Genomic DNA, 24,106 nt, shown 5'->3' with positions numbered 1-24,106 from the left:
CTAGGATCGAGCTTCAGCAGGATTGTTAGATACAAGCTGCCACCAATCAGGGAGAAGTGGGGAGCAAAACCGTATCAGCATAATCTCAATGAAGTCTTGGAAGCGAGCTGTGGAAAAGCTGCATGACTTGCCTGCCTTGTATGTAGGGCAGCTTCTTCTCTATACTACGGCAGTGTTGACTTTAACTGGAAAAGTCTGCCCAGGACAGATATCCCTTGCTCATTTAAGTCACTGCACTTCTCCCAGCTGCAATGACTTAAATGAGCAAGGGATACGTGTTCTCCCAGCTGCAGTGGAGCAATGCAAATTTACCGCTGGCCAGAAGCCTGCCCCTTCACCTGATTTACACTAGTACACAAATAAGTGCGGGATACATCCAGGAGCCTTTTGCTTTCTTTCTCATGCAGAGCTACAGAACTCAGAAGAATGAGCTTGCATTTACACTACATCAGGAAAATAGATTAACTAGTACAGCACAAAGGTTTAAAATAGAAGATCGGCAGCAGAAATCCAAATCCCCAAAGGCAATTAGGTATGGAAGCTCCTAGACTCTGGTCCTCACAGCAACAGTACGAGAAGGAGGATGCAGACCTTGGGCTTTCAACACAGGAGAGGGAGCTGGCTGGGGCTGTGAGTGAGGGAAGGCTGCTCCCACTCAGAGCCTGCCTGCTCAGGAACAGGCCTGGCTGTCTGCCTAAAACACAGCTCAAAAGGCACAGAAGAGTTCATGCCTGTTTATTTCTTTTTAGCCTTGGGAGGTTAGAAATTCTGAAATTTGTAATTAGTCTTGCTGCATCAATTCAGAAGGCACTGGGAGCAAGAGTAGTTGGCCAAAGACCAGACAGAAAACATAAGCAGGGGCAACACTCCTCCTCACCATGGTAAGATGGGGACCATTGTGGAAGGCAGCAACAATTATTTGTTGTCTCTAGAAGAGAACTGACTGTGCTTCCTTCCCTCGCAGAAGATGAACAGGGGGACAAACAGCACGGTGGGTCTGCGATCTGGCACAAAGGGAACATAAGTCCCCGTCTCCAGCCAGGTGTCTCCACCTTCCACCCTATTTGCACCTTGTGAAGAGGGCTCTGTTGCCCTACAAGCCCAGCTTTCATAGTTACTTCCCATTAGTGAATCTTCTTCCCAACACATTGAAGGGTTTAGGCCGTTTGGTGACATTAGTCCTAAAGCTACATTCAGAGGTGACCGAGCACCAAGACCTGGACATATGTAATTTGCCAACCTTAAAAAAATGAAAATAAACAAACAAATAAAACGCCATGTGAATTAAAGGTGCACTTCCCAACAATGATGACAACGAGTTTATCCATTAACATGTCCCCTCACCCAGGGCTCTGGAGGTTATTTTCCCATGTACTCAGCTTCAGAGAACAGGGATGCCAGTTCACTCACATCAAAACATGCTGCAAAGGTTTTACTGTTCACAGCTTCCCTGAGAAATAAAGCCAAGAAGAGGAAGAAAAAATAGCACTTTTGATGTGACCCTGCCACAGGGACCTGCAATGTGAATCTGATCCTTTTGAGCTGCTGATGTACCTGGCTGGTGTGCAACCCTGCGTGGTAACCTCTCACTCAGAACAACTCTGACAGAGAAGGGGACAGCCCCAGACACTCGCTGTGTTTCTGGATGCCAAGATAACAGGCAGCAGAGCACGGCTGTGAGCAGCAGGTAGCAGTGATAAGGTAGAACATCCAGAGGCAAATGGGCAAAGCTCCATGAAAAACTGCTAGGCATTTTGCCACGCAAGAACTGTAACTGCAGTCTTTTTAAAGATCATTTAATTAGCTTACAGCGGTCCACTCCTGCAACATCAAAGATGTCAGTGCAATATTGAGACTCTGTGAGTGCCACAGAAATTGCCACCTCCACCCCTTACAGGAGCAGCTACAGGTTCGGTACCAACAGCAGGCATTACTGGTGCCCATCACTGGCAGAGACTGTGCACCCCACACAGAGGCATCTGCGTCTCTCACCCATATGCATCCCAACTACGCAGACTCCTTTCAGGTATATTTTCAGGAAGAGCAGACAGAGACCAGACTGGTTTGAAGCTTAAAACACAGCTTTGCAATGGAGGGGGCAGAAAACCTCTCATAACTTTAGAGCTTTATTTCTAAATAAATAACACATCTATTTGCTGACAGCTTTCTTTAGGTGAATTTGTTGGGGGTAGGCCTAAGTTAGAAGAGATTTTAAGTCTTTGTAGTCTATTATAACTACATCAGACTTCCTTAAATTACATTTAAAATCTCATGTCCTATTGCAAGCTTAGTATTTGTATTATATTAATAAACTGAGATTTCCCAGTTCCTAGATTTCAAACAACAGCGTTCCACTGTTTACACAGAAATCATCAGTGCCTTCTATCAGCTCTTATTGAGAAAATATCTTCTCAGTAAGGTCTGTCAGGGGAGGGAAGGGAGGGGGGAAGCAAAGTTTTGGGGTTTCATTGTTTTTTAAGTCTTTTATATTATGTCATAACAAAGAAAATTATAGAGTTCAGGCACAGAGACAAGGAGAGGCTGTAGCCCACAGCAGGAGTGGTGGCTGTGCATTCCCCTTGAATCTTTTTGCCAGGGACACTGTTCGTGTGCAGGCAGAGATGCCTCCTCAAAAGCGGACTGACCCGACGGACAGACATTTCTCCCAGACCTCTTTAGAAGGAAGGCTATGAGTGACGCATGTGCAGAATTAGCGAGAGATTTGTCAGCACCTTGTAATTACAGTGTGCTTTCAGTCAGAACGACATTTTTTGTTATTGGCAACTAAAGGCAGAATTAAAAGTAAATCTCCGTGAACATGGACTGCATGTGGGCCTACAGGTGTCTTCTGCTGAAAAATGCCTCTTGTGTGTGTTTGCAAAGGTGCCATTGCCCTCAGGTGAATGACAAACTCCAATAAGGCTGAAAATCAATACACAAGAACAAAACAGTTAATTTACATTATAGCAATGTACACAGTTCTCTGGTCAAAATGCAGTACAAAAATGAAAATGTTGATATGTCTCCGGTTTCTTTCTAGAATAACTTAAAACCCCCATTCCTGTCTGTTCTGCTCCTAATGGACAACCTTTCAAGAAAGAATGACAGGAAATCTGCAGCAGCATTTTCTTTAGAAGTTAAGCACATGAAAGAGCTGAAGGTATTCTTCCTCATCCTGATAAAGCTGAGTTCAGTATTTAGCTAGATTCCAACCTTCCCCACCCCAACTCAGACCAACACAGTGCACACGCCACCTTTTCTTTGACCAAAACAAAGAAGGGATTTCTGAAGTGATCTGTCAGAGGGACCAGCAGCAAGAACTCCTTTGGCTGTTCCACCTGTAATGTTGAAAGAGATGTTGCAATGGGTTTCAAAATAGTGAACTGCAAGATGAGAAACTCCAGCAGCATTAAAGAATTGTTAAAGCATTATTTTAAAAGAATTATTTCAAAATAAGGCCCAGCAGCACCACCAAGCAAAACTTGGATCTTCCGTCATAACTGCTGGGAGAGCTTTTGCATGCAAAATGGAGACAGTGTCCTCCTAAAGAAACCTTCCAGCAAGATTTAGAAACAACTACTGTGAGTTCGACTAAGTGTTTCAGTGCCACGTCTCTCCTCCCCAGTAACACCTGAGTTACAGCAGAACTCCGCAGCACTTCGTTTCATTCTAATCTATAAAAATAAATTTGTAAGATACGTTGGACGGGACAAAACAGTGTTGCCAGGTGCTTCTAGATATGAAAAGCAGAGAGTGGGAGCTTTAATTAAGTTAGGTCTTAGTCATAGGAAGGTGATAAATGCAGAAAGAAACTATTTTCTTCTTAATGTTTGTGTTTACCATTTTCCCCAGCTTTAAAGACAGTGGATGCTTCTCTGTCTTGCACCTTTAGTCAATTACAGCAGCAAAGTCAGTAAATAACACACTGGCGTTCTGATTCAATAGCTTTTCATTTGCACAGGAGCAATGAGACAAGGTGCAGAACAAAAAAAGAAAAAGAAAAATAGGCCTTAACTCTTTACTTACTTTCCTTTAAACTTGGGTGCCTGCCGTTCTGTTATGTTTTACTTTTAGTGGAGGAAAATTCAACCAACGTTAAACGACAGCTCAAATACAGTAACTTGTGTATACATAACTTCATGGACTCTGAAATTTGCTGACATAGACCATGGCAAATAAAGATCTTGAAGTCTTTACCTGAGACGCATCGAACTTTCTAGAGCAAACTAAATTGCATGATTCCTGTGTTGAATGGTCCCACTAAATGGCTCACACTGTGGCTCCGCTATAGTCCCTTTACATCACACTGCCAGTGCAAAAAGTCTGTAAAAGCAGAATATCTAAACCCGCACAGAAATCCTCAGTGGGCAGAGAGCAGCACAACTCAGCCTTCCTCAGGGTCTCTGGCAAAAGGTTGGTGTATGGAGGAAAGGGATTTGCAAGTGCCTTGTTTCCTCGCACAGAAAAAAGCTATTGAATATTGGCATATATTTGCCTTCCTGTTACGGCACATGCCTTTCTTCCACAGGGATCTGTGAAGTCCTTGGGAAGCACAGCTTGGTTTCCACAGCTCTCCTTCCCACCACCAGCGCCGTAAGTAACCAAGGTGAAAATTAAAGGAGGGGAGAAGGTGCTTTAGGTTGCATTGCTGTGTGAACAGCTGTTGACCGTCTCCAGAGACACGAGGCTGTCTAACACTGCAAGCCATCAGCAAGCAGCTCTTCCTGCACCAGCCTTCTTCCATGCCCACATCCTCCCATGTCTGATGTTAGACCCCAGTCTTTTCATTAAAATTTTCATTAAGTCTCATTGCAAGTGATCATTTTTCAAAACACTGTGAAGATCACCCTTTCTTAGCAGTTAGTATAAGGGTAAATCACTGCAAAATATTCTCTTTTGCACCCAAAGGGAAACTCCTATGTCGCAACCTGGTGCTACTCTGTTCTTCAAGGGTATCACCCTTCTCTCCCAGCTGACACTTCAGCAGCAGATGCAGTAGCTCAGCATTTCCCAAGAACTTCTAGATATCCCAGACTAGATACCTACACAGAAGTCTCATCTGATGGAATAAAGAAGTTGAAGCCCATCCCTGACACATTAATGCTGCTGTGGAATCTTTTGGGCACATTCATTTTCTTCAGTATAAAGATTAACAAGTACATCAATCATGCAGATCTGTCTACCACACAGTGCTGGTAATACTAGGTAGCACGTTTACAGAGTTTTCATGGTTATGTGAGTCAATCCAATGCACACTCGCCCAGACATAAAAATAAGTGTTATATAATGCACAGATCACAGAATCAATACTGGTTGTGTGCACCAAATAGAAGAAAATAGCACAGGAACTCCTATGCAACAACTGTCCTAGGAAGCAGAAAAAGCTGCAATCCTAAACCTGAGTCATTTGAACTAAAATTTGGCCTAGTTGTTTTGTGAACATGAATAGCAATAAAGACAGCAGAGCAACAAAAACAGCAATCCTGTTGGTTTGTTCACAAACAGAAAAAAATAATTAGGCACAGTTATAAATGTTCAGCATCTTCAGATAATGTGCCTAGGCTCAAAAGGGAAATGTTTGTCCTCCAGACTGACACAAACTGATGAAATATCAGGACTAGTAACAATGCTGAGAGGGGGAGAGATTAAGATAGGGAGTTCAAAAGTGAGCATGTGGCAACTTAATCTGTGGAGGGGCTACCCCCTTGCCTTTAGAGAAAAAAAAAATTGAAGATACTTTAATGAAACTTACATTTCCATCTCCAATTTTTCTTCAGCAAGTTTTGTGTTTCATGATGTTAATGTTTGCAAAACAAGTTTTCCATAAAGCAGAGGAATAAACAGGTAACACCTCCCACACCAATAAAAATCTTGTTTATTATTAGATAAAACTGTGACCCAATTACACTAGTACAGCTCAGGAAAAACTTTCCTGATTTCACAGCTGCAAGGAAGTAACATCTCTGTCATCTTAAAGGTATTTAAGGGGAATTTGTATCGACTGATAATTACAAGTATGTTCTCCATAAATTTTAACTTAAATTTCATCTAACCGTTACAATGGAATGTAAGCTTGCTTTGTTTCTAAGACCTACAGGGATTTATATAATGCAGCTTGGGGAGATACACAGTTATAGCAGACTGGTCTGCTCAGCTTTTAACTTTTTGCACAGCAGGTCTCTTGGAAAAACACGTATACACCTGTCGCTTTAAGAAGCCCTACTTTTCCCTAAACAGTGAACACAAACAATAAACTGCACTCTTCAAACAGCTACACCAACCAGTCCTAAAATTCCTAATCTCTCCTTGCATCTTTCCCTGCCCCAGCAATTTTGCTTTTTGTGTTTGAGAGGCAACAAGAACAGTTACATACGTCTTTACACAAACTGAGAAATGGCAAAAGGTTACAGAATTTGGAAACACTGGCTAAGTAAACAAAGAAATATTGGAAATAACCCTTGGGAGCCTTGGCTTCATGTTCTGGGCTCATCGTAAGGAAATACAGCTAGCAAGTCGGCAACCTGCAATCCTGAAGCCCAAGCTTTCCTGAGATAAGGTTCAAAAACAAAAGTTCTGTAAAAAGTCTCAGTGAGCTCATGCCAAAAGTCAGCAAAAGGATTTAGAGCAGCTGTGTATCAAGGCAAGTTTCTTGGGCAGAAGAAAATACAGACAGCAGAATGGAAAACCAACCCAGACAAAAGATGCAGGGTATCTATACATTTTAAAGGTATATATTGGCAAAAGGCAGTTGTCAAAAGCAGTCTCTTACCTGCACTTACTGCTGCTGCAAAGCCAGAGAGGAAAGAAGAGAGACAATGAAGGAAATAAGAGAGATTAAATCAGGCTCACCAATTGTAAAGCTATAGCCATCGATGCTGAAAGTAGCACTCCGGCATTTTTTAAATCCTTCCTTTCTGCTGCTTGGTTCTGTCATGATCCTGCCAGCTTGTACTTTCAGCAGCAGCCTCGCTCTCCCGCCGTGGAAGCAGAGTGCTCGAGCTCTCTCTTAGCTGCCCCCGAATATCTGCCTGTGACAGCACGCACATCCAACCTCACACATCTCCCGGCGCGGGGAGTCAAACCGAGGAGGCATGCACCCAGCAGCTTTCTCCTCCCCCAAACACTCTCGCTGGCATGTTTGCAACGTGCCTACTCAGAGTTTAACAACTGGTTAGAGGCTCCAGTATCTAAACCAGCAGTCAATTAGTGCAAGACTACCGAGGCAATAAGCCAGCTGTATCTGTCAGATCTCTGTGTAGGAGTCAGCACACAATTGAAAAAAAAAGACGAAGGGTTAGATTTTGCTGTATCTACCCACTGACGCTCCTTATATTCCCTACTATGCTGCAGCCCCTGCTTCTGTAGCTCCCCTTGCTCATGGGGATTTCTGACTTGCAGCAAATTGTGCTCGGCTTTAAGCCCTTCAAATACAAGCAGCATGCTTTTATCATTCAAGATATAATGAATCAACCCAAGATTACAGTACGCCATCAATCACCTCCTCCTTATACTAACGGCAAGTCCCTGGAAACACAACCGGCAGCAGAACGCAGGAGATTATCAGTGAGTAAGAATGTAAGTGACTGTGGGAAAACAACAAAAGTAATTTCACAGTAATGATGATAAACTGAGCAAAATGTACATGCACACACACACAAAACAGTCTCCTGAGCTCCTCCTCCTCCTCCTGGCAGTTCATCAGATGGTTTGTAAACTCCTTTCTGCAGTTTTTACCCAATGATGTTTAAAAATGTGATTCAGAGTGCTCACAGCAATATGCTGGAAAAGGCAGGCAAATCACCCCTATCCTATGAACGGACAAAATTTGGAGTCAAGGCTGGCAAAGTTTGCAAAGAAGAGTAGCAGCAAGCCAAAGTTTTATAGATGGGTATCCAAGAAAACACGTCAATGTCTTATTGATCCCAGTTCACATAAATCTGTGCAATCCTTTTCTTTTTGCTGTAATGTGTGTTAATATAGAAACACGCTACTGAAGTGCTCCAGTTTCTCTGGTACCCAAGCATAAAAGTAAATTCCAGGTAAATTCATCAGGTTTTGCATTGTTCTGGGTAGAAACCACACGGAAACACTGAGTTTCAGGAAAACTGCCATCAAAATAACAGCTGAGACAGTTTGCTGAAAGCTTGCCCGATGCACACCAAAAAGTTTACAAAATATCAGCAAACCTGGTCTGTGTTTGAGGTATAAACCTCAACCCTACCTTGGTTTCTCAACAAAAGCTTACATCAGACAGAGGTGCTGCACTTTTTAAATCCTCTTTCTTCAAAGGACGGTAGAGAGTCAGTACTGAACCCCTGTAGTCAATTTAAATTCCACTTAATTCTAGCTCAGTGAAGAGCCTCAGCCAAACAGAGCTTTTTTGTTAACAACTTTAAAAAATCATTTGGATGCTCAATAATACAAGGCAAGTTCATTAAGAAAATGCTGTTAGCAGAGAGGGGGTTTGCTGTGTTTTTTGTTTTTTGTTTTATTCTTTACAGGACAGAGGACCTGGTCTTCCTGGTTTCTTGGCCTTTCAAGACTGAAACATGAAATAATAGTAACTACTTAGCTGTAACGTTCCCATTACTTGCACCCACAATTATTTTTTACCTCAGAAAGGTAAGCACAGCTCAGGAATTTAGATGAGTTGCTGCTATAAGGGCAGCCACTGCAATGAAGAATTCTCAAGCAGTTTACTAGACTCCACGTAGCTGCCTCTCCTAAACAGTATAGAAAAGCAGCCTGAGTATAAAGTGTTTCTAAGGAATCATTTTCTCTGTCACTGGTTATATAGGTCACATAAGCACAATGCTCTTCCTGAGAAAGCAAAAGCATAGAGAATTAACTCGCACTGTCTAGAAAGCACAAAGTTAAACGTTATCTAAAGGAAAGGTAAATACTGGAACTGTCAGGGTTTGGGTTGTTTTTGTTAAATTTATTTGAGGACACCATTTTTTTCCTTAAGCCACATAGCATTGATTCATGAAGAATAATTGTGGTAAGATACCAGTGACAATCATGACGTTCCAGAAGAAACTTTCTTCCAAAAAAAGACAGGCAGACGCAGTCTCAGTTGCTCCCTGGCTTGGACAATGTACCCATGCAGGAAGCAGGAGAATTGTGTTAGCATTTCTCTTCTCAGGAGAATATCCAGATCACCAGGCTCGTTTCTGATCTCCTTCACTCAGGCTTCAGCCACTTTGTACAGATGGCCAGAGAGAAAATGACTGGGCTGTTCAGCAGCTGTGCAAACCTGAGTTACCTCACAATGATACCTTGTTCAAGCCCCAACTACTACTAATTCAAATAACTGCAATAACTTCATAACCTTACTGAGGTCAAAGGGAATGATTCTCCCAGGAAGAGTAAAGACAGTCACTCAGCAGGGCAAAGTGATCAAAGAAGGCTAGAAGCTGGATCTCCTGCATCCCTGGAGAGGGCCTTAAACTGGCTGTTTGCAGGGGATGCTCTCCCCCTCAAAACTGCAAAGGTACTGCCCCAGGGTGAAAAGGGAAAAGTTTTGACTTGCTAGTTTTCCAGGAAGGAAGCAATTTCTTCCCAGGTCTAGTAAAAATTTAATCCAGCTGCTCAAAGAATTACTAAATCCTATCAGTAACTTGATACCTGATCCTATCTGATTCTTTGCATTTTCCTGTTCAGCTCTTGGCTAGATTTCAGATCTGCCATTTACATTCTGCTTTCTCAAACAATCCCAACAGATTCACTCCGGGTACAGTACATTTTCTACCTTCCACTGCCAGGCAGTACCAATATAGATTGTTATGCCGTTCTTGTGGCTGCAGTTCAGTGCCGTGTAGAGCAATCCATGTATGTCATTTGTAAACCACCTGGGGATCCTTCGAGGTGAAGAGCACAGTGTGAATTGAAAATATTTATTATTATCGCTGTAAACAGACTAGGGTATCCATGGGAACATTTAATTTGTCAACACATAAACCAGCAGCTACTTTAATATTTTCCCTTTACTTCTCAATGTGTAGGAGAATTTGTGTGTTTTCAGGAAGTCTGTTTTAACCAAAGACATATCAAATTAAACCAAATATCCATCCAATCTGCCATCCTCCAAAATACATACTAGAGAAAGCTGGGAAAAACCAGCCACCTATAACGAATAGATACGCAACACTATCCCTGGGAAGTCTGTTTCTGCCTTGCACTATAAGAAGGCATATTATTTAAGTAAATTTGTCTCAACAAGACTGAAAGATTTTTAACTGCAGTTAACAGCCAAATGCTTTCCCAAGCATAAACTTTGAAAAATCAATTGCACGGAGAAATACTACTGGGTCAGCTCAAAGGCATGACTTGTTATTTCAGTCCTATATCCTCTGGCTCTTGTAGTGTGAGAAAGAGAAAAGAAAAGCGTTCAGTAAAATCCTAGCCTGCTGGAAGTCAAGGACAAAACTACCACTCACTTCAGCAGGGCTGGAGCTCTATCCTCCTGGTTTTCCATGCTTGTACTCCTGTTGACTCAGTGTCTAACAGAATCAAGTTTCACAGGAGCAGTGATGAATTTAGACCTCGGGCATCCATATGCTTTTGTAGTACCTCTCACTGAAGTTAGCAGAATTAGGATCTCTGACTTTTTATCTTTTCAGAAATGTCTCAGGTATCCTAAATCAACTGACAACTTGACTTTGAATATTAAGAGAAAAACCATGCAGCCCTACCAGGTCAGACCAAAGGTCCATTGAACCCAATGTCCCATATCCAGCTCTGTATCATACCCGCATCATTGCCCAAAAGTAGATGCTAAAAAAATTATAAAGATGATAAAAATGATCAAGAACAAGGCAGACTGGGTTGATACTAGACATCCAACCACCAGAAGCTCAAGTTCCTCCTGAGCCAGCTGTATGCTCATAAACAGCCAAAATGTTTCCGTTCGGTCAGCTTAAACCTTCAGCACCCTCAGCACCTTTGGCAGGGAGGTCCACAGCTTAACCAAACATTGCATGAACACTTCTTGCTTTTGTTCAGTTTGAACCTTTCTCCTTTCTAGCTTTGCGGCCACTCTTTAACCTAATACTCACTTTGATAACAATATTGATTCTGAAGCATTCTGGTTATGAATCCAAAGGAGAGGAGCAGTAATGTGGGTTGCAGAGGGGTCCCCAGCATGCACGATTTCAAGATTTCTGGTGGTAGGGAACCCCTGAGACTGTGGGTTCCAGAGAGAGCGGACCACAGAAGCCCCAGGCAGGTCCTGCCTTTGAAACTGTTGTTTGAAATACCTTATTTCCACAGATTTCAACTGAGTCAATTTTACAAGCAGATCTTTTTCAGAGCAGTTTTAGAGGGCTCTCTCATCACTGGTGTCAGTGTTAGCTCAAAACATTTAACATTCCAAAGAAGAGCTCAGCACTTTTCAGGGCTGAGCACAACGCACCAAGAATTGACAAACCTCTTAAGAAAATGTCTTCCAGCTCTAGAGAAGAAATTAACCTGAAATCCCCTAAGGTGCTTGGTGTATTTCTCACAAGCAACAATGCAGTAATGTACTGCAGGTTGTTTATGGAGAGATGGCATTCTTCCCTGAAAGCTTCTTTGTTTTACTGTTTCCTAGAAGTATTCCATCTGCGTGTTATGTCGATTTTATCAGACATTGTCACTGTCAGAAATATCCACTACATTTAAGTTATTTTTAGGTGTGACAGCCAGAAGGCAATATGACTTTTTAATGCTCAGCTGTTCTGATGCTTTCTGCTTGCTTCAAGCTTTTCCATATTCTCCCTTACCAAACACTGACAAAAGGAACAGTCTTCAACATGCTGGAGTATTGTCTTGTTTATGCTATTTTATATTTCCCAGTATACAGTCATTTTTTGTTATTTAAAGTGACTTCACACCGTGGGTGAAAATCCAAATGCATCCAGTAAGTTCCGGGCACAGGAAAGAGGAAAAAAAACCCTGTAATATTATTTTGAGCTTGGATTTAACCATTTCAGGCAGCTTTGTGACTCAGAGAAAATGCATTGTTCCCTTCAGGAGCACAGAAGGAATCTATACCATCTAATTTTAGGCACCTAGCTGTGGGAACCCTGAAGCTACCCCTGCAGCAAGCAGGCAACCCCAAAGGTGAGTCAGAGCTCCTAAAATCCGAATCACTCTCTGAAAAAGCTCTTTCTCTTCTTAGAGGACCAAGAGAACCTAAGGTATCTAAACTCTGGAAGAGGTAGCTTGCTGAGGAGACTGAAGTTGAGCAACAGCATCCTTGGCAACATCTTATGCTTTCTTCAGACAGTGGAGACTGCCTGCGGACAGTAACATGGTAAATCCTCTTCCAACTACAGGCAACCCACTAGCAACAGCAAGGGCTTTCTTTTGTGATGTGTACAGGAAAAATGTAATATTAACAAACTACCATATCACATAGCTTTCCAGTGCCACTTGTAATTAAGCAAAACTTGGTGACAAAGGAGCACGTGGTCTGGACATTTGCAAAGTTAAATGATGGAAAAGAGGCTGTAGCAGAAAAGGAAAATGTGAAGGCTTTGAAAGACCCCTGTAAATACACTGACCCCCATGTGTTTCCTTCACACACTAACTTGTAGTCCCTAGCACCACGAAAGCCAAGAGCATCCTTGCCTCTGGGTATAGTTCCCCTTTTGACATGAGGTTTTCCCACTAGTTTGCTAGTGTTTTTTTTAAACAAATAATAGAATTTCAATAGCAAAACATTTTTAATGCTCTAATTCCACTCTTGTCTAAACAGTGCTGCTGATCAGATTTCATTTGTCTTGGTTTAAATTTGATTTTTTTGGTCTAATTTTGCACACTACTGAAGTCTGATTCTCCAGTGTAATGGGATTCTCTGTATTACAGCAGCCACTCTTGAAAGCAATTCAACCAAAATCAGAACCAATAAAAATTACACCATTGCACAACAAAATAAAACTTGGGGTAACAGTGCTAAAAGCAAGTCGCAAAAGAATTAACACTATGTTATTTTGCCATATACCTGTGATGACAACAGACTTCTCTTCCAACAGCATTTGTGGGACTTCCCGCAATTAAAGCAATACTGAAAGATTTTCCTTTCCATCTTGCCAGAGGGCGATTTCTGATCATTGTGGTATTTGCCCCATAATTTACTTTGTTGGTGGATTTGCCTTCATTCCTTCCACTACCTCTCTTGAAAAGTCACCACACAGTGGAACAGATGGAACAGCAGCAACCAGTTAATGCATGCATCCGAATTGTTGCAGCCCATTTGATTCCCTGGCAGGCATTATTCTCCCTGATGATTTGGGCTGTGGCCAGTCAAATAATGAAAGCCATTATTTTGTTTTCCAAGTCACTCATTATACCACTAGTCGGTTTTCCCCTGCTTGGGTTTCCCTCTTCTTCTCTCCTCCCTCTTCTGCAAAGTTAGTTCTAAAGATACCCTGTGCGCTAAAGGAATCCATGGATGTGCTTTATCTATGATATGAAAATCTTGAGGGCATGCTACAGTAGACAGAGCAAGGAAGTAGATCTTTTGATGGTGCAACTTTGCCAGATTCAGCAGAGCCACCCTAGCTCCTAAGATCAAGATCTGCTCCTTCCCCTCCAGCCTGGAGGGGAAATTGGGCTGCATTGCTTGAACAGTTTCTTATCAGCCAGTGTCCTGAATGCCAGCCTCCTCATATCAGTATGTGGCTTTTAATGTACTGTTGTTCACATGGTAACAGCAGATTAACTACATACCCTCCCAAAGGAGTTGAGAGCATTGCCTTTCCCTATTTCTATATATGTTACGTATATGCTTTATGCTTGCTTTTACCATTGCATATGTTACTTCTGGCTAGATTTTACATGTTATCTTTCCCAGACCACAACATGAATTAAAGTATTCAAGTTATGAGGAGAGCTGCATTCTTCAAATTACCTTAAAAAAGTTTAAAAGTACCCAGGTAAAAATGAGAGCCAAACACCCTACATGTGCTCCAAAGCACTCCCTCCCCGAGCCAGCTGCTCCTTCTTCAGTCATATCAACACAAGTAAAACAGGCAACAACTCCAAATTCTCTTAGCGTGTATCCAAAAACAGACCGCCTGCTGCTGCCACACAGTTCCTAGACACAAGCATTTCTGGCCAGATCAAAGAGTCCTTGATGCTAAATGAATGTAGCCTATACCCTATTTGCAGAACTAGCTGTTCTCCTTGTTGATACAGATACACTCCAATAAAAGGGAATTAAGCCTCAGAAAGGGTGGTTTGAAATGTACACACAACACGCACCACCACAAATCATGTGCGTACACACCCAAACACCTTTTCATACTGCTGCAATACACTGGTGATTGTTCTACTCTGTCTCTTGAGAGAAGGGCAGCACAAAGTTGCCTTGTCGCCCGAAGAATTAAATCAGCAAATACTACTCTGGAAGGGAACATAGGAGGAGAAGGGGTTTCCACATTATCTGCTTCAGGCATATAACAGCAAGTGCCAAATTTAAGTGCACAGTCACTCTGGGTTCCCTCTACAGTTAATGGCAGGATGGAGGCCATGCCACAAGAAATGAGCAGCAAGTACCAGACCAGCCACCACTACGTACATAGCAGATTTACTTATATTTCAAAACTAACCAATTCTATTGCTTTGATCAAACTGCTGAATGGTTAAAAACTAGGTTCCCATAAATGAATACTTTAATCATCAGCATACACAAGCTAATGAAGAGAAGAAGCTTCCTTTGAATTATATAGAATGTAAGTTAATATTTTAATTGTTAATCAAAAGTCAGAGATTAAACAAGCATATTTTTCATGGTTAGAATTCCATTGTTGTCCAAGTCTATAATGCTTATGAGATTTCCATTTACCTTACTGCTTTAATCTGTTTTTTTAGAATTATATGAAAAATGAATGTACAGAGAATTGCCAGCTAGAATTTACATATATATATATATATGTAAAAATCCACATCTTCCTAAAAAGTCTGAAGCACAGCAGCAAAACTACTTCAGATATGCCACATATAATTTTATGTACAAGAGATCCAGCACATGGTATTATTCCATTTGGCTGACATCTGCCTTTTACCTACTAACCTACTATGGACTACATCTCTGTGCTGCATCTGGCAGCATTCATCCCGAGACCTTGAGCTGTTAGCAAACTACCTTTGCAGAAAGTGGGAAGCCTAGAGAGTAATGAATTTCATTTAAATCCCAGCCATTTGAAAAGCAGGCCTTCAGCCTAAGCTAATCAGACAGACACAGTACTTTTATAATTACGAAAGCAGCATAGGTACCTCCAGAGACGGGGTCATTCTACACCAACTTTTAGTTTGAATACAGAATGAGCCTAGCTGACTACTTTAGGTGTTTGCTTAAAAATTGGGTCTGTGGCCACAGAAGAGCTGAATCTTGCCCTGAATCATTAAGTACTAGGAGAGATCAAAGTAATTTAGTCACTTGCAGTTTGGAAATAGCAAGCACCACCCTGCTGGCTCCTTCAGGATTGCTGCCCCGGTGACGAGCTAGGAGTTTGGAATAACCCATGCCCGCCCACATACCAAGGACTCTCCCATGCAGTTTGCCCATCCAAAGTCTGGCAATGTCAAGCGAAGTGAACAGCTTCCCCCATCAACCTACTTCCTACAGGCATCTTGTCCCCAGCCCACTCAGAAGGACCATGACCAGACCAGGCATTGCCTGAACACCACCTAAACTACCAAATACTTTCAATGATGCAAATTGTTCTCCAAGTTAGGGCATACGAGGCAGAAAAACTAGAAGAGGTTCCCAGTTGTCAACTCTACCATGTAGATACCAAGGTGTGGCTGAACAGAACTGCTACCCATGAGATTGTCACTACAACACGCATCACAGAGTTTACCCACATGCAACCAAGTCATCAGATAACCTGCACACAAGCCTCATCCTGATAACCAGAACAACTTCAGAACGAGAGACAAGGGGAATCAGACTAGTGGATGGGCAAAGGAATAAACAACCTGGGCTGCAAAGGGAGCAGTGCACCAGAAGCGCTGTTCCTTCATTGTACCTACACACGCCCAAACGTGCAGTGGTATTACTAGAGTTTGGGGCAGGGGAGCAAGGACGTAGGTAGATTAAAAAAAATAATGAAGTAATTGATTTGGTTTCATTCTGCACATGAACATAGTAAGGCAGTCTGGGTCCTTCACACAACCCCACCACAGCTCATTCTTTAATAAAATGATGCTTTACCACTTTTCTGCCCACAAGATCCATTTCAGTGCTAAGAGAACTGAAGCCCAGACCACGCAATTGCACAGTAACATGAGAACTGGTAAGGCTCATCAGATCCACAACCTCACAATCACAGGCAGCAAAAATAAAGAGATGTAGTTGATGAGACTTTTGCCTCTCTAGCTGCACACCCAAGGACACTAGACAACCTCATACCCCAAATTAAGCTACAGGTCTTCAGTGTGCAACGTGCCAGAGAAGAGCAGTGACAGAGATCACGGGCAGGACAGCCTAGGCAGCAGAAACACTTTAGGTCCCTGCACCAGTAGGAGCTTTGAAAGGTGAAAATTTTCAGAAGATTCAAGCAAGCAGGCCCCTCTCCACATATCAAAGGATGACAAAGAAATGAGCAGGCAAGCAAGTAAACAGGCACAGCAATGGTCCTCACTAACCTCACCCAAGGGAAAAAAAGTCTTCCTGACCCCCCAACCCTGCGTATGGGTTTAATACAGAGCACAGAGCAGCAGGGAGATTTTTCCATTGTCATTAGGAAACTGCTATTTTAGTTTAATCGTACCTATGTTTACAGCAAGTATCCACAAACTTGTGTCTTAGGAAAAGCAGAATTCATAGTAACTAAGTACACATTTCAGAGAGGTAATACATGAGGCAATCAGCCTTGGTGATAAGCTAGTGAGAGATTTTTATGTTCTTACGCTGATATAAGTACTTGGCACATATTGTGGCTGATTAGAAGACAGCCTTGCGAGCAATCTCTTTCCGTAGTCCCTGCCCGATAACAGAACACCCACACCAAGCGCTCACCCGGAGCCAGCAGGCTACGAGAAGTGATGCAGGAAGAAATTTGTTTCCTTCAGATTCACGCCGCCTTTGCACACCTTCGCCAAAGCAGGCGGTTTGGGCCAAGAAAAAAGACGTTCATAACCTCTCCCTTTGAAAGGGCATATTTATTCTGTATTTATTTTTTCATTACACACCTGCAGTCCTTTTAAAAGGACAACGTCCCACAGGCCACTAGGTCTAGCAAAGGAGGGATGACTTTAAACATTCAACTGTGAATCATTAATGTTCAGACGTGAATACAACGTTTTATTTGACTTTCATGGGCATTTTCTAATGCCATTTTTAAGAATGGTGTCCAGCTGCATCCTTACCTACATCAGTTTTCCATTCACATTGTAGCTTTGGAGTGTCTTCCCTATATAAAAGCTCCTGAAGGACAACACACTCAGGCCTGCGCAGAGTCCCCTCAGAGAAGGTCCCAGAAACGCAGTGGGCAGAGGCTTGTCCATGAAGCCAGGCTCCTGCTGGCCTCCTGCTCAGAGCACCCTCAGCCTGAGCTCCCTGGCGCCTGGCTGCAGACCTCACCACACCTCGGGGCTGGGGTGCCAGTGCTGAGCCACTTCTAGCAGCTCTCAGCTAAGAGAGAGAATAGTTAACATCGCTTGTTAACTATTTGGGGGGTTTTTTTGGGGGGTGGGGTGTATATTTGTTAACATATTGATAACGCCTCTAACAGGGCCAAAACTTAGTAATCGGATGATGAATGCATTTTCCATCTATCATCACAAAATCCAGCAAGGGACTGGCTCCCAAAGCTCATGAGGGGATGGAAGCCAGAGCATCAGAACCCTGGGGGCACTAAAAGGTCTTCATGGCCCTGAGCAGCCTCACCTGGCACCTTCCTCTACCCCTTCTGCCCAGGACCCCAGCCTGAGCTTCACTGTAGGCAGCCCAGCTCTGGTCCTACCTCTTGAATGAGCCTCAGCCCTACTCTCGAAGTAGCTCATCTCCTGAATGGACACCTTGTGTGGAGATTCCAGCTCGTCTCAAGCCCTGCCTGCCAGATGAACCTGGGGACCGCTGCTGCAGCCTGCCCTCCAGCTGCACTACCTGCTGCCCCCAGCCAGACCCTGGCACAGACCCCTCTCCTCACTCAGTACCAGCCCCTGGCTCTCCCCACCTGGTTCAGACCCCAGCAGGACAGCAGGTCATGGGTGAGCACACAGCCTGTGCCAGGGTCTCCCATACATAGCTCCTGCTTCACCTGCCCTTCAGGAACAGCCAACCCTCACTGGTCCCTGGCACAGAAACAGAGTCTTGTGCAAGCATGTGCACTATAAAGACAATAAATGTGAAAGGAGAGTGCTCGAGATCTTTCAAGGTAGGAGGAAAAGGAAGCAGTGCTAGACTCCTTTTTAATTGTCCATCATACAGACGCAGTACATCAACTTCCCTCCCAGTTCAAATTACTCTAGTAATGCCACAGCTCCACTTTCCTTTCACAGCCATTACCACATCAGCCATGCCATCAGATGTGTCAGCAGAAAGGCCATGGCCTGAGCTACCACAGGACATAGGACTGCAGAGAGGGTCAACCCACCTCAGCTTTTCCCATGATCTTTGCTCCTCTCCTTGCAAGAGACTAAAAAATTGTGCAGGCAGAGAGATAAAAATCCAAAACACTTTGTAAAACTCAGACAAGCTTTTGCAATTGTCAAAGAATGAACTTGTTGCCTTATTTTTCATGTGTGAAAATTCTAGGTCCATTATTTAGGGAAACAGTAACAAACGAATAAAGAAACAATTTCATAAAAGTAAACAAACAATTCAAAGACAGAAGTAAGAAATACACAAACCCCACAGATCCCAGCAGCATAAATTTTGAACTTTCTTCGGACCCAAGCACACACAAAAGTGTATGTAACGATAAGAGAATTCTGCTAATGGATTAACCAGTGTTAAGATAGAAAACTTGGGTTTATTCCATTTTTCTCATGCATTTGCAAAAGTTTTGGGACATGCTAAAATACTTTTTTAGTCACAAAAATATGCTTTTGGAAAAAGAAACACTGAATCTAATTACAAATTGTTATATATGAAGTAGTAGTATGTGTTAAGTAAATACTTCAACCTTCTCCTAGATAAGAAACATGTTCCAGCCTTGACTTCAGGACAGGTTTTTTATCAGAAATGTGACTAATCTGAGCTGGAAGACCACAAACTCCTAAAATATGCATTTTGAATATTAGGCAAAAAAATGTTCTAACTGATTTACTTGAAAGAAAATGTTTAAGAAATACTAAAATACTGAAAGTTAGTGGAATCAAGTCTTGTGTTTCTGTATCTGTACCTTAAATGTAGCTTGACAAATCTTTGCAGCGACTCATGAAAAACATCTTCATTTAAGAGAGATCCTGGTCTCCCTTCGATGCTTTTCATGATAAGTAATTATTCTATATGCTTTACCGTACAACCCTGTTCGAAGTAGAAAGTAAAATCTCCCAAAGAGCAGTGTATTTCCTTCAACTAGTCATAAATATGACAGAATACAATTAGCAGTATTTTCCCTAATCAAGGCTCTTAATAAAACTGCTTTCTAGCCCAGTGCACCTGAATGCTTTGCCACAAGCAGTAAATTCACATCTCTTGAGTTTCTCTCCAACGCCTTCCTGTTGGGCTAGATGGACTCCCTGCTTCAGGTGACATGATGAAGGAGAGCCTGTGGGACGTGGCTTCTGGTGACAAGTGCCTCCCAACAGCATCATCTTAAGCTCTGGGCCTTGCTAAGCAAGGTGGCCCTGGGACAGCTCCTCTCTCCTCCCTCACGACTCCAGGCACCAGATGTAACTGGCCAAGGGATCACAGATCCTGCTTCCTCCTGATGCATGAGACCACAAGAGTACAGCAAGGCTGAGGTGCTGGGCTGCAGGCACAGGAGGGATAGTCCCTCCCTGCAAGAAACGTGATGCAGGAAATTTGATAGGTTTGTAGTTTGTCATGACATCAAGAGTGGATGGCTAATGGTAAAGTCATTTTCCTTACAGTTTAAGCAGTAGTGATTACCCCTCAATTGTTCTGGATTTACTCCATTTTCTTCCCAAGTCTTTGAACAAGATCTGAGCTGAAAAGTCACAGTTCCTTCTTATGTCACCCAGCAACTCCTCAGGGCAAAGGAGTATGGGGTAGAGCGAGTTGACCAAGTTAGTTATCTGACAAGTGTCGCAATAGAGTTGCTCTTATTTCACCCAGCTTGCAGAACTGGGGGAACACTCACAGGGTTCTGAATTTTAGGGGTATTTCCCATTATGCAACGAGGAGCAGACAGCACTCGCTTGCCACAGATTCATAGCAGTATGAGCATTTCCCATCACTAGTGCCTTGCCAGCCCGCACCTTCCACTCCCATCTCCTGAAGCACTCCTAGGTGGCCAAGTCAACTTGTTCAGCTCTGAGAGCTCTGAAACAGAATATTGAACAGTTGTTACTGCAATGAGGAGTCAAAATTTAAGAGTAAGGTGTTTAAGGAACAGAACCAGCAACAACAGGCACAACAGTGTGCATCTGCTGTGAAAGGCTTGTGTTTGGCACCTCAGATGCAACAGGCTCCAGGCAGAATGCAACACCCAAACCACTTCTTAGACCATCAGACATACAGATGTCTGACCTGGGCCAGACTTAAAAATAAGCTTACGCTGTCAGGACACATTTTCACGGCAGCACACAAGTGCAAAACTAAAGGAAAGGGAAAGAGGGACCTTTTGAGCCACTCCATGCAGATGCATGTACACAGATGGACCACCCATACGAAATGACCAGGGCAGCAGAGAAAGGCCACCATCTCCAGGCCAAGGCAGGAGGCAGAGGTCAGGTTGGGAAAGGGTATTGTAGTGGGCAGGATATGTGGGCTGCTCTGACACATAGACTTCAATAGTAGAAAAGACAGGCAAAAAAAGGTTTGGAGAACATTGATGATCAAAGGGAAAAACCATGATGGCTTGGGGTGGGTGCCCACCAGTACCCTCACACAAGAGCTGGCTGAATTGACCAGGCGGTGGAAGCTGGCAGATGAATGTGAGGCAATGCCCGATCCAGGCCAGGCAGTACAGCCCCCTGCAATGATACAGTAGAGCTACTCAACCCCCCAAACCCGCAGTGTGTCACTGTTGGGCAGACACAGTGTTCAGGAAGAAAACACAGAGCCTTCAGATGACTTGCAAGAACTCCGGAGTTTGAAGTTAGAAGTTCAGTCAATGACCTTGTTTCAAGTCAGTTCACTGTCATAAATCAGTCCGTCCCATCTCTGTAGAGACCACCTGGGGAGTTTCTGACCTGCCCAGGGAATCAATCACTAATTACACTGGGGGACCACACAGGCACAGTCCTGACATCCAGCTACACCAGAGCTGTAGTTTTAGGAGATACTTGAATTTCACAATGATATCACAATTATAATGTAAAAGGCATCGATCTTGCCACACTAAGGATGCAACACTTCTTGCAGAATGGTGACTAGGAATAGAAGATGACACCCAATCAAACACTGGTAGGTAAGCGTTTGCCACATGCATTAATCATTGCACATACTCAAATTAAAGCATTGTTCTCTGCCAGTAGAAGACAACATATCCAGGACAAGAGTCCAAATAGACCTCATCGGTCCATTACCTACAAACAGGAATTGGGGCAAATGTCAGATCTTTAGTAAAAGCATAAAGACACTTCCTATCAAAAATGTTTCCACAGAGATGAAAGCTTGTCAAAGGTTCAGTAGTGTTTTCTCCTGGTGTGAGAACCTGATAGTAAGGGTCTGCTAAGGAAAGCATAGTAAAAAAATAATTTTAGGAAGGAAATGGTGGTTTCACATAGATTGAGGCTCCCAAAGCTCACAGCAAATACAGAGGGTTAATCAGATATAAAATGGTTATAAAACACCACACGAGGCATGGGATGAAAACTTCTCCATCATCCTAATGACTCGGTGCTTTTTTCTGCAGCAACTGGATTTTTTTTTTTCCTTATGTGGCAATGGCCACTTAACCTCAATGGTGGTGGATTGACACTGAAATATCAGATGAAAAGCAGCCAGTTGGGGTATTAACTAGGCTGGTGTTTGCATACACAATAGTACTGGATTTTGATTTGAGCACTGCCATTAAGACTTCAAACTCTGCTGCAGCCCACTAAGCAGAGGTGTAACTGCAGGCTCAGCTTGATGCCAGACCCTAATATCAACAAGGAAATGGCATCAATGATCGAAAGAGATCAAACCATCAAAGAGGGAAACTGTAACTCATAGTCCAGATTTTTGAGATTCAGATGAATGTGATCTGAGGCTTGGCTGTGACCTTGGCTTGACTTTAGTCAGAAAACCTTCTTATAAACACAGCACAAGCCAAAGTCAGCAAGATAAATGAAAAAAACTTATTGTGGAGTCAGAAATAGTCACTCAAGTACTCAAAAATAACAACAAGAAATGGTACAAAAACCCTCAGAGAAAAGGAGAGGGTCAGAAGATGGACACCTGGTAAGATCAGAGGTTAGCCTGCTCCAAGAGACAACCATGGGCAGCACCTCCCTGCCTTGCTGGTAACTGCCTGGCCGGCACAGACTTACCACATACCTGCACTGGGCTGCATTAACACTTAGTCCAGCAGCATGTTACTCCCAGCTGTCCACTCTGCAGCTTAGCCAGTACAGAAGATAATTGTCACATAATCAGAGACTCTGCATACTCCTGCTTTCCAGTGTCTACGCATGGTTAAAGATGCCCATTTAAAATTACCTGAAGAGCTGAGGCTCCTGCCCATGAAGTATTCCCACTCTCAGAGGTCTTTCCCACCTCTGTGCCAGGGCTTACCACTTCCTATCGTTGTACTTTGTCACAGTGGGGAAGTGACCTGTATTAAAAACAGCTGCTAGAAAATCTGGGGCAGAAGAGTAGTCAGGGCCATGTCCTTCATCTATTTTACCACTAGGTCTACCAGCGTATAGAATAAGGAGGCAAACCAACAGCAGGAGCAACTGGTTAGATGTCAGGAGGATGGTCACTTCCTCCATGGTCTATCAGATGTGACCACGGGAGTCTATCTCAAGAGATTATGAATCACCTGTCCTTGATCCTGCTCCCCCAGGCACCAGTGGAAGCAGCAGTGTGCTACATTGCAATCACACTTCAGCTTGTAAGCAGAAGCCTACAGCAACAGTAGACTTCCCTCTAGCACTTTCATTAATTTCTCCTTCAATCCCAAAGTTACCTTCTGCTGAAGGTGTTCTGAGTTCTAAAGCCAGCCAAATAATAACCTAGACAGTGTGATCACAGAATACTCGAGACTACAGCTTCAAAGCTTCGAATTCACTCACAGTTTGCTTTGCTGTTTCATCCACCAGAAGCACACAGTATTTTAAAGCTCACAAAGAAATGGTATTTATACTTCAGCTGCAGGCTGTAATGGTCTATACCCCCCAAAAAAATTAAGCAGGGGGAGGATGGCAGCACACAAGGGAGAGAAATAAGATTTCAGAACTGCTTCAGGGACTTTTGGGACCTACTCGTCGAGATGGAACTCCTTTTGATAGATAATAGATTTGCAAGAAGTAATTATGGAGGTGTAAAGAGTGAAGCATGCAGTTCCCATTATTTTTTCCAGGACTTGAACACTTATCTGTTCTGCCTGTCATTGAACATCTACCCTAATATCTAACAGTTGGAGGGGTTTCTGTTCAGGAATTTATTTATTTATTTTTCTTTAAATAAGCGTGTCAGCTTCTCTACTCCCCAGAAAACTTCCAGTGCTTTTTGCAGCCTCCAAGCAATGAATATGCGCTTCAACTGCTTTATATAAGTAGTTCTAAGCTTTAAGCTTACATGCCAAGGTTTGTAAGCCAAAGGGCCCATAGCAGCATCTCTTTCCTCCTCCATAAGCTGCTCTCATTACAAAACAATGAACATCAAGCTCCACAAAACCTGTTATATAAGTTGTCTGAAAGTAAATACCCAATATTACTTTAACCCATGCAACCCTAAACAGGTTCTGATGTTCTAAACATTCATTGTCACTTTTAATTCGCATCTTCAGAGTTCAAGCACTTCACCGCTTCATTCCTCCACCATTCTTCAAAC

At 43.0% G+C, this 24,106-nt stretch overlaps 1 protein-coding gene across 3 annotated transcripts in view; it reads right to left on the bottom strand.

The window, feature by feature from the left end:
* The window catches only part of LOC130148136 (dual specificity calcium/calmodulin-dependent 3',5'-cyclic nucleotide phosphodiesterase 1C-like), a 371,754-nt gene that overhangs the window by 305,701 nt on the left and 41,947 nt on the right, over nucleotides 1-24,106 (bottom strand). The window contains exon 1 of one of the 3 annotated variants that reach the window (XM_056336351.1): nucleotides 6,850-7,163. The exons of 1 other annotated variant lie outside the window; for it this stretch is intronic. In XM_056336351.1, the coding sequence (XP_056192326.1) occupies nucleotides 6,850-6,934 (85 nt within the window). In that variant the 5' untranslated portion in view covers nucleotides 6,935-7,163. Of the gene's footprint in view, nucleotides 1-6,849; nucleotides 7,164-24,106 lie in introns of those variants that run through there. One more of the 3 variants, XM_056336357.1, reaches the window with a different exon arrangement.

Source organism: Falco biarmicus, chromosome 4 (genome assembly GCF_023638135.1).
Source record: "Falco biarmicus isolate bFalBia1 chromosome 4, bFalBia1.pri, whole genome shotgun sequence".
In the NCBI taxonomy this organism is placed as follows: Eukaryota; Metazoa; Chordata; class Aves; order Falconiformes; family Falconidae; genus Falco; species Falco biarmicus.
This window is presented reverse-complemented; position numbering and strand designations above follow the sequence as displayed.